Here is a 10,174-nt window from a genome sequence, read left to right as displayed (position 1 = left end):
CCGGCGCGGCCGTTAACGTCGGCGGACGGCGGTTAACGGCCGTGGCGGCGGCAGCGCCGCGGGCCCTGCGGGCAGCGCCGCTTCGCAGCCGCCTTGGCGGGCCCGACTCCTGCTGTGTGGGCTTGTTTGTATTTATTTATTTATCTATGTATTTCTCTGCTGTCTTCCAGGCTTATGCCAAATTTACTGGTGCTCCCCTGACAGTGAATGCCATAAATAAATCCTGGAAAGCTCCAAAAGGTACCTTTTCTTCTGCACCTCCCCCCCTTTTTTTTCCTTCTTTAAAAAAACAACTTGTAGTCACTTTATAAATGTAGATTCGAGTTTCAGAGTTAATTCAGGGTTTCCTTTGGTTTAGTGTGTAAGCAGCCTACTCTACTCTGGGCTCCTTGTGTCCATAGCATGTCTATAAATGAGTTTACAGGGTCAAGTGTGCTGATTTTATGGAAATAAAGTAATTGGAAGGCATAAACCAAGTGCCCTGAGGACACTTTACATGAAGTGTGTGTATAATACTAGCTGTACGCCTATTTCTGTCACAGTCTAAATAGGTGGTATAGTAGAACAGGTTTTAAGCTTTGTGCAGTTTGCATGTTTATAATGACTGTAGTTAGACATGTATATGGAAATAGGATGTTTGTAATAATGCAAAACTTAAAGGGCTGATGCAGTTGAAAGTTGAGAGTGAGTCTCGGGGAGCATCGCTTGTATCAGTGGGATCCTAACTAGTGTGCTTAGCTATGCAATTGAATTACCAAGGATAACTCACCATCTATTTGTCAGAGAGGTTCAAGATAAGGTACCAAGAGAGGAAAACTTGGATACTCATTATTTACCTGTTTGCTCCGTGACACAGTTTTTGTCTAGGTATATTCCAGAGAGATAAAATCACTGTAAGTTTAAACTACTCTGTTTGTACTTACCACGTGTTCAATTTAGGCATTACTGTGTCCACACAGAGTTTGGGCCATTGACTTCTGCTCTTTAATGTTTTTTTCCCACTGTTAGCGGAAAATACCAAGAACTAGCTAGACATTACAGACTGTCAGAACTCCATTGGCTCTCTTGGTAGTCAAAATACATGAAATCCATACCCCCCAAAATCCAAATAACATGTTGCTGGTAATTGCGCTGCCATGTGCTACTGAAGTATCAGTCATGTTTGACTTACTGTGAAAAGTGAATGTGCCCTGTGTGTAAGACAGCCCCTCTTCCAGAGGGATTTCAGTCTACACTCCTTGTGCTCCTGCAATCTAATCAGTTGTGGCAGGGCAGGATGCCTCTGGGGCAGGGAGTTATTTAGGGTCTGTGCTGGTGGTTTGGACAGTGATTGTAACGAGGCAAGAGAAACCGAGTGGCCAAAATGGATTTGGAAGGGAAGGGTGGGTAGCTAAGGATGGAAGGAATGGCCTAGGCGTGATGAGTTGAGCAAAGAGTTGAGCTGGGTTGCTGGGTTTTGTGGGTTTTTTTATTTTTATTTTTTATTTAAGATAGATATCTGAAATCCAGATAACTAGCCTGGTTTGCGAAGTGTTGATAATCTGTTAGATGGCATCGGCTTCAGTCTGATTTGATGTGGGTCCTTTTTAATTTAAATTAACAGCACAGTACAGTAAAAGTTGGTTCATGCATATGCATTTGAAAGATGAGAGCATGCTGTGGAGAGGAGGGAGATAGGTGAAGTGACTAATCATTGCCCAGTAACATTAGAAATCCTACATGTAAGTTCTGATGACTGTATTATTCATACCTTTTAGGAGAGGTCCCAGTCTTGATATCGGAAGACACTGTTATTTCTCAGCCAGCAAAAATACTAAACTTCTTAAGAAAGCAGGTGGGTCTCTCTCAAGACATTTCAGGGTTATTTTCTCTGCATCCTAGTTCATGTTTGTGTCCTTTCTCTCTATTGATACAGGCTTCCAAGAGCCTGGAACTCACTTCTCGCCCCGTGCTCTCGTATTTTCCAGACATCCATAAGGCTTGCAAAGTGGTGGATTACAGATAGCTGTTTAAAAGGTTTACTGTTAGTCCTCTGAAAGGTTTAAAAACAGACACACAAAAAGAAAAAGAAAAAAAAAAAACCCAGCTAACTAGCCCTAGTTGAGCTTTTCTTGACTGAGTACCCTGCAGTTTCATCCCAGTCTTAATTAAAATGGGTTAATGGCACTATGGCTTTGCAGACCTAGGAGATCACAGTTTGGGAAGAGTGTTTTTAACTGTTCAAACGGGTATTTGTCTCTTAATGCTATTTTTGAAGGATAATATATAAAGCTTATTTTTAACCTACTGCATTTTTTTCAGTAGTTTGTAGCAGAAGAGTGTCTGCAAGTTCTTCCTGATGCACATCGTGTTATTATATAATCAGCACTTGCCAGCATTTTGGAGGTCACATAATGCTTTATTCACAAGAATAAAGCTATACAGTTTCTTTTCACAAAGTATGAAGGTGTCTAATAAAGCATGGCATTGTCTTTTTTTTTTCTAAGATGGTCCTCTAGCCTTCTGTTTTTATACTAGAAATTCAGTTTCTGCCTAGTGAAGATGGTCTGATGAATGACGTGTTAGTGAAACTTCAAGTCTTTCTTTGAAAAGAAAAATAGAATAGAAAAAGGAGAGCTTGAGATAGTATTTTTAGACAGTCTTTTAAAATTCAGAAGTTTCCTAACATTTGAATTCCTAAGATTCCTTAATGTAGGGAAAAAAAAAACTCCTCAGTTAAAGTATAACGGTGATATGCTTACTTTTCAGACAGAAATAAAGATTAGCACTAACCTTTTGCCGCTTCTAAATCGATAAAGCAAAATTTATGTCCTAAATTTACCAGCCCTTTTTATGCAGGTTAAAAGGTTCCCGTGTCAGAATTAAAAGGTAGAGTTAGCTGTAACTGCATTAATCTGGTTGTGCGTTTTGTCTCTTATGTTGTTGCACAATTTTCAAACTTTTATAAAAGCTAATTAAGGGTAGCAGATAATAAAGCATTCCTATCCAAAAATAAAGACTAGGATTTGCTAGAGGTTTGCTACAGCCATGAAGGCTGAAAACTTGTCTTTACATTACTGGACAGTTGCTTGGCAAGCAATGGGAAGCATGCACAAGAGTTATTTTGGGAACAGAAGATTACAAAAGTCTAGGAATGGGTAAGCAGGAATGTAAGGAAGTGGGATAGGGACTGAAGTAGTAAAGGGAGGAAATTCTAGTGAGCCTGTGCTGCTTGCCCTGACAAATATTGTTGCATTTGCTAACTTGATAGCTGTTAAGCCTGTTATTTTTTTTTTTTAATTCATAGAAATACAATGCTGACTATGAATTGACTGCAAAACAAGGTGCTGATACACTGGCATATATTGCACTACTTGAAGAGAAACTGCTTCCTGCTCTGGTAAATATCAAGAAATATTTTACAGATGGCAGAATTTTTGGAGGGGACTGTTACAAGAGATGCCCAATGGGAGAAATGTTAAAGTAACACCATTGTCCTGGCTGGAATGTGTTTGCTCTGAGAATCAAATTTAGGAGCTATTGCCTAGCAACCTCTGAAAATGGAAAAAAAGCAGGGTGGGTGAAGAATGTGATAGAAGCTTGATAATAATTAATTTATGACAGATTTTAAAATTGTACCTTTGACTTTTCTTGGTTTAGATACTTTTTGCTAAACAGTATCCTAAAAACTCTGGCCATTTTGTTTGTTTGTTTGTTTGTTTCACTTGATGCTTCTGAAAAACCTCTGACTAAGATACGGTGTATGTGATGGTGTCTGATCCGAGGTGTACAAACTGTAAAGACCTTTATAACTGTTTTGTTGAAACTTTTGAGAAATTAAATTAGCCACTGGTAATTTTGTTCTTTGGTTCTAAATAGTACCTGGCCACATGTCCTCTGCAATTTCATGTGAGTATGATACAGGTATAAATATCCCCAGCCATTGAGTCTGCCTCTGTATTGGAGGTGAATGACTGCCTTCAGTTTGTACAGGAAAAATTATTCTCATCAGATGTGTGACAAGCCAGCCTCTTCAGCTGTTCTGCAGGGCTCTCAAATTCATCACCCCCATATTTTATTTTTATTTTAAGATTCGTGTAAAATTCCAAAGAAAATTCAAAACATTCAAACCTGTTCCTGTTGAACCTATGATGTAATATCAGATACTTTGGAAACTAGAACTTTTTTATTTATAGGTGTATAAATATTAAAATATAGTTTCTATTTACAGTATGTCTATGTGTGTATACATATAAACACACACAGAGTGTATGTATATATACAGAGTGTGTGTATATACACACTCTGTCAATATGTGGGTGTAATTTTATGCATATATATGTCAGTGTAATATCCCTGATTTTTTTATTTATATATAAGGTAACTGTGGCCTTAATTGTTCATGTCAACACTCAAGTATTAATATAATCCAGTATGGAACCTGCTTGCTTTAAATTACAATTGCTGCTACCTCTGTGACAGAGATCTTACACATTAAGGTTTGAGAAGAAATGTACTATTCTTACTCACATCCAGTCGGTTGTTCAAGTTCTTACTTATGTACTTATGTTATACAGCTGCACACATTCTGGGTGGAGGCAGAAAACTACTGCAGTGTGACAAAGCCATGGTTTGCCTCAAGAATTCGCTTCCCACTGAGTTTGTATCTGCCTGGAAGGATGTCCAGGGAAGCTCTTAACAGGATCTTGCTGACCAGGGGTGGTCCTCCACTCTACAGTCTCACTGAGGTGGAAGCACAGGTACGTGTCACACAGTGAAGAACTTGGTTCATAAGCTGGTGCTGTCAAAGAGAAGAACTGAAAGAGGTTAACACACTGGCAAACAGTGAATGATGCTGTGCATACTACACCTAGGACTCTTAGACAGTTTTGTGTCTTATCAGATATACAGGGATGCCAAGGAATGCCTAAATCTCCTGTCGAAGAGATTGGGAACATCTCAGTTTTTCTTTGGAAATACGTGAGTGCACATTTTCTTTAATGGCTAAGAAAACAGGTACTACATGACGCAGCACTGGGTTTTGTTACCTCCAGATGTTAAAAAGTGCTGCACAGTGGGTTGTGTTTCATGCTGTTTCAGGTAAGATCTGAAAAGGGAGCAGGGTACAAATGAGTTCTTTGGGCTGCTGAAATCAGTGCAGTGTCTCAGTATATTCTCCCTCATTCTGCATTTTCTTCGTTAAGAGGCAGATGCTGCCTACAGCTGCACAGAGTATGTGGGGTGCTTGATGAATTAGTATAGCACTTGAGAATGCTTTTCTAATCACTGAATGTCACCTTCTGCACTTCTATATGGAAAAGCACTTTAAGTCTGAGGTGGTCTCAGTGCCTCTGTGGGAAGACGTGGGAACTCACTTCTGTGGTACATGTGTAGACGAGAAAATGGATAGTGCCACCAGCGCAGCTCCAAGGGGTCCCAAAAGGAGCATCTGTTGGCTGGACCATTGCATGAGAGAGGAGTCGGTTCCCTGGCATACAGCTTGTCTGCATGCTTTCTGTCATGCCAGAAATGTGTTTTCAAGTGGCTTTTTTGGTAGTCTGTGTGACGTCCTGACGAGATTTTAATCTTGAAGTTACTGCTTCAGCTTGCCTCTCATCAGGAGGTGCTGAAATCCATAGATATTCTCTACCAAGCTTTTAGTGCATTGGTGTGAAAAGATGGGATGCCAGAAGGGCTGACTGCATTCTGTCCACAATAATCTTTGACATGCACAGGAAAGGGATATGTAATAGTGGTCTGACCTTCCTCTCTCAGTCACTCTGTTTTGTTCTGTTAATCTTTCAGGCCTTCTACTTTGGATGCCTTTGTGTTTGGTTTCCTTGCACCTCTTTATAAAGTGTGCTTCCCCAGAGTACAGCTACAAGAGCATTTGAAACAGCTTCCCAATCTATGTCGTTTCTGTGATGATATTTTAAGTTTCTACTTCAGGTTAGGTGTTTCAGGTAAGCTGTGTTTCTTCTCCTCCTTTTCTCATGTATAGACAATTGAGGAGGGATGGTTTCCACCTGTGAGTTGAGGCAGGAGTAGATCTTACTCTGTTTGTGCAGGAATTTGTATGAATAAGAAATATTTTAAAGTTGTGCAAAAATGACTGTAAATTAAAACCTAAGTTTAATCCTTACTTTTAAAGCCTGTCAGACACTGGCAAAATACACCTGTCTCTGTGCTATGGCTCACACTCAGTATTTCTGTTTGTCCCTGGTGTGGAATGTCTTTTGCACTTAAATCCTTTTTAGAAGGATAAAAATACTGTAAAAACCTTATCTCCAATGCATTTAAAAAAAAAAAAAAAAAGATTTGAAAGCTTTTCTAAGAACCTTTTCACTCTTTATCTTTCTACCTTACTCTCCAGGCCATTCTCCAGCTGGACAGGATTCAGTAGATGCTAATCTACAGAAACTCACACAGCTTGTAAATAAGGAATCCAACTTGATTGAAAAGGTTACTTTTGCTTTAGTCTCTAATTTTCCTCCTTCCTTATGGTTTCTTGTTCACAATATTCTTGCCTATCAACTGCAGCTCTACAATGGACATTTTTAATTGCTGCTTTTTTAGCGAGTTAGTTTGCATAGAGATACAGGAAAAATTATGTAATTTGAAAGGAATGATTAATGAGGCCCTGTACTTTGGAAGTATTTTTATTTCAATCAAAAGAACATTATCTTGAAGCTATGCATACCAAAAAAGACTGATGTCTTTCGACAAGTGCACATTCGAACAAAAAAAGGCGGCCAAGGTATTGATCAAAACTCAGAAATCGTCTTGCAAGCTAAGGCCAACGCCCAGCTTCCCTTGCCTCCAGCTCAGTGCCCTAGTCACTGACCCAAAATACTTCTTTTTCCTCATGCTTCTACCTCTGCTTCTTATTTCTTTGCATTTCTTGTTTCCAAGACTGTCGCTCAGCACCTATTAAAAGCCCTGTAACTTGTGTGAAAAATACTTGCAAACAATTAGTCTACTGACGCAGAGGCAAAGATTCTAGCTAAGAGGACAGACGACACTTCTGTTTGGAAAAGATCGGCCTATCAAATAGGTGGATCATCAATTATGTACAGCTTCTGTAGCATTAGATATTGTCTCTCCTCTCTGTAGTATTGACATGTGGCTGTGGAAGTTTTAAAGAATGGGTTACAGAGACATTTGTTAGGCTTGATTTAGATAAAGCTGGTCCTACCTTGAGGAAGTGGGATGGGCTAAATGACCTCTTGAGATCTTCCCTGTAGTGTCTTCTGTGATTCTGTTTATTGTATAGTAGTATTTTTTCCATATGCAGTGCCTTAGAATGATAAAGTTGAAAATGAAGAATTATTTATTTTTACTTATTACTATTATCTGAATTAATAAGAAATTATTAATAATAATCCATAATCCATTAATTACTATAATTATAATAGTATCAATAAACAATAAATTATTAAGAATGACTTGTTTATTATAAATTATAATAATGTATTATAGTTAATAGTCTGAATTATTAATTCAGGTTACTATTATCTGAATTAATAATAATGTATTCAGAGATTAATTTTAACCTATATTTGAGAAAACATTATCACAGTCTTTTTATTAATTATTTTCTGAGATCTGCAAGTTATACAGGTTTCCCCAACTCCTTCAGATGTTTCTCATCTGAAGAAGATTTGCTCCTCAAGGGTGCTGAGCTTGCAAAAGCATCTACTGATGTTTGCAATTTGACTGTGACCTGCTTTCCAGGAGAGCTTGACTGTTCCACAGTCAAACCAAAGCTTTGGCCTTCTAGGAGACGACAGCCGTGCTGCTTTCTTCAGTTTTCTTGGCCAAATGATCTGGGGAGAAGCACACCCATTTGCCCTGGGTTTGATATCATATGCATATGAGCTGAATAGCAGCTCTAACACAAACAGATATTTGGGAGTGAAAAGAAACGAAGGCATCTTTTTATTTTTTGGCTAGGATTGAAGTAATAAGGTTAAAAAAAAAAAGAAAAAAAAGCAAGGCAGCATTCATGACTGGACCCACAACAAATAGACTAATCATATAATTTGTATTCTGCCGTTTGCCAGATCCGGCTCTCGTTATTTCTCTGCAGATGGACGACAACCTCCGTAAGAGCCCTCAGCATCCTCCTCGAAAGCTGACGACACTCAAGCTGGCTGCGGGCGGAGGCGAGGGCAGCCCACCGAGTCGCTTGTCCCCTTGACAGCTTCTGTGGCCCGTGCGTGTGTGTTGGCCTTCAGCTCCTCTGAACGTCACAGCAATTCTTTTTCACATGATTATGGTTTGGTGAGGGAAGAATCTGCTAATGGGTACGAGTAAGGAAAAAAAAAATCAGCTTTACAATCTCCTGTATGCCTTTCCTTTTAGAAAAACACAAAGTTCAGGCTTAGCACACACCAAGCTGAGGCTAAACAAGAAGCTTCTTCCTGCGGATGTTATATGGATTTTGTACAGCAAACGTTTGTCTTTATACTAGCAAAAATGTTGACCAAAAGTTAAGTTTTCATTTATGGAGTATACAACTTTATTGTACTTTATGGCTTTTGATTTTATTGTAATTATGTTATTTTATAGGTCAGCCATGTCACTGTGTGAGTGGTTATGCTCTTGTATCCTCTGCAAAAGTCCAGTTTTAAAGCTGTAGAAAGGATGGAAGAGAATGAATGGTTGCCTGTCATAGCAGATGAGAAAGACAATAAGAGGAAGTTAAGCATTTTTATTGTACTTCATGGACGCTGTTGTGTCTTACGTTTTAAAGGTGCGTGTATTTCTGCAAGCTTGTCACGTTGCACTTTGAGGAGAATGTTTGAGGAAAAGTGTGCGCACTGTGCGGCGCGCGGTCATACTCAGTGCTAACGCCTCGCCACTCACACCCGAGGGAATGAAGCTTAACCTGTGTCCTGAATAACATTCCATGCTACAAAACCATAAGTCTAAGTCACAGAAAGGACTGGTAGCGAGACGGAGGGGGTTGCTCTGTGCTTGTTTAGACAGGAGGCTTGTTCCTTGTAAGAGGCTGGCAGACATACTGCAGCTCCGGACTGAGATGCACTGGTGAAAACTTTGCGAGTGAAGCTGATGGAGGCTTTTTAACTGTGTGTCACAGATGCCTCTCATTAGTTTTGTATTTTTGTAAGTGTTAAAGTTCATTAAAAAAATAAAGTAAATGTCCAGATATTTATTCCTGGTCAGTCTGGTCCAGAGTCCTTTTATCTCAGAAGTGTAACATATTTCTCTTATTTATTTAAGGGACTCAGTGTGTCTCATTACATTTCCTCTTAGCAGTTTGTCTTGCCTGTTGTAGAGACCCAAACAGTTCTGTTGCAGAAGAAATGTTCCAAGTCTGTACTGGTAACGTGCTGGCAAGTGCTTCACGAGTGGGGTCATGGGAGTTAGTCAGGGAAATTAAGGGAAGTCTGATGGATATATGTATAGGAGGGTGCTCTCAGGTTTTGTTTCCTTTCTTTTTATTTCTTGGGTGAATCAAAATAGCCCTTCAACTTCCCTTCAGCTGCTGGTCACATTTGAGATCTATAGATAAATTATTTGCTATTTAAACAGACAAGACTGTAGATTGTGTACATACTGTACTTCTAGACTTGATATGTAAGGAATGTATTAATATTATCTTTAACATTTCTGATTTATGATGAAAATTATGAGCACTTTACAACAAGGTTTATGCTTTCTGCTCTTCCTAGAATGTTTGTTTTAGTGATTAGAAATGGATCTAGCCCATGCTCACGATAATTGGATAAACTGACAGTCCAGTACATGTTTTTAAAAAAAGTCAAATATTTGAAATTTTTGCTGCCTGTATCTTGACAAGGTATAAATGAAATCATGTCACATTGCTTTTCTAAGTCTTTTATTTATTGAACACAGCTATGGAGAATATGCCTTAGTCTGTTGCTTTTGTGAATATGTACACAACATGTGAATCTCTAAAATCTCTTTGTAAAGAGTTCATTACTCTGAGATTAAAATTTTGGATATTTAATGAAGTTTTAGTAGTGTATTTCTTTTTAATTGACGCTATTTGGAGGTTTTGTCTTTTTTTTTTTTCCTTACAAAACTTTCTCATCTATAAAATAGCTCCATTAAAAAAAGAATAAAAATACTTGACTGCTGGAACAAAAGATCAAAACTATTCAATGTATATCTCTAACATCAGCTTTTAAAATTTAATTAGAACTCT

The 10,174-nt window shown here is 38.6% G+C and overlaps 1 protein-coding gene across 3 annotated transcripts; it reads left to right on the top strand.

The window, feature by feature from the left end:
- The first annotated feature begins 135 nt into the window (after positions 1-135).
- Positions 136-9,965, top strand: MTX3 (metaxin 3). 3 transcript variants are annotated; one of them, XM_026038180.1, is made up of 8 exons: positions 136-240; positions 1,758-1,834; positions 3,287-3,379; positions 4,557-4,739; positions 4,883-4,959; positions 5,785-5,942; positions 6,353-6,441; positions 8,069-9,965. In XM_026038180.1, exons 1-8 carry the CDS (start codon positions 147-149, stop codon positions 8,177-8,179), a joined length of 882 nt encoding a protein of 293 aa, XP_025893965.1. In that variant the 5' UTR covers positions 136-146; the 3' UTR covers positions 8,180-9,965. The 3 variants fall into 3 exon arrangements, with proteins under 3 accessions (XP_025893965.1, XP_025893971.1, XP_025893980.1); XM_026038186.1 differs by having other exon boundaries at positions 8,043-8,183; XM_026038195.1 differs by lacking the exon at positions 6,353-6,441 and having other exon boundaries at positions 8,043-9,965.
- Positions 9,966-10,174: the final 209 nt, after the last annotated feature.

The sequence above is a fragment of the Nothoprocta perdicaria genome, unplaced genomic scaffold (assembly GCF_003342845.1).
Source record: "Nothoprocta perdicaria isolate Ctin4 unplaced genomic scaffold, notPer1 scaffold_1, whole genome shotgun sequence".
Classification (NCBI taxonomy): Eukaryota; Metazoa; Chordata; class Aves; order Tinamiformes; family Tinamidae; genus Nothoprocta; species Nothoprocta perdicaria.
The sequence above is the reverse complement of the archived record's forward strand: the minus strand, read 5'-3'. Positions and strand labels throughout refer to the sequence as shown.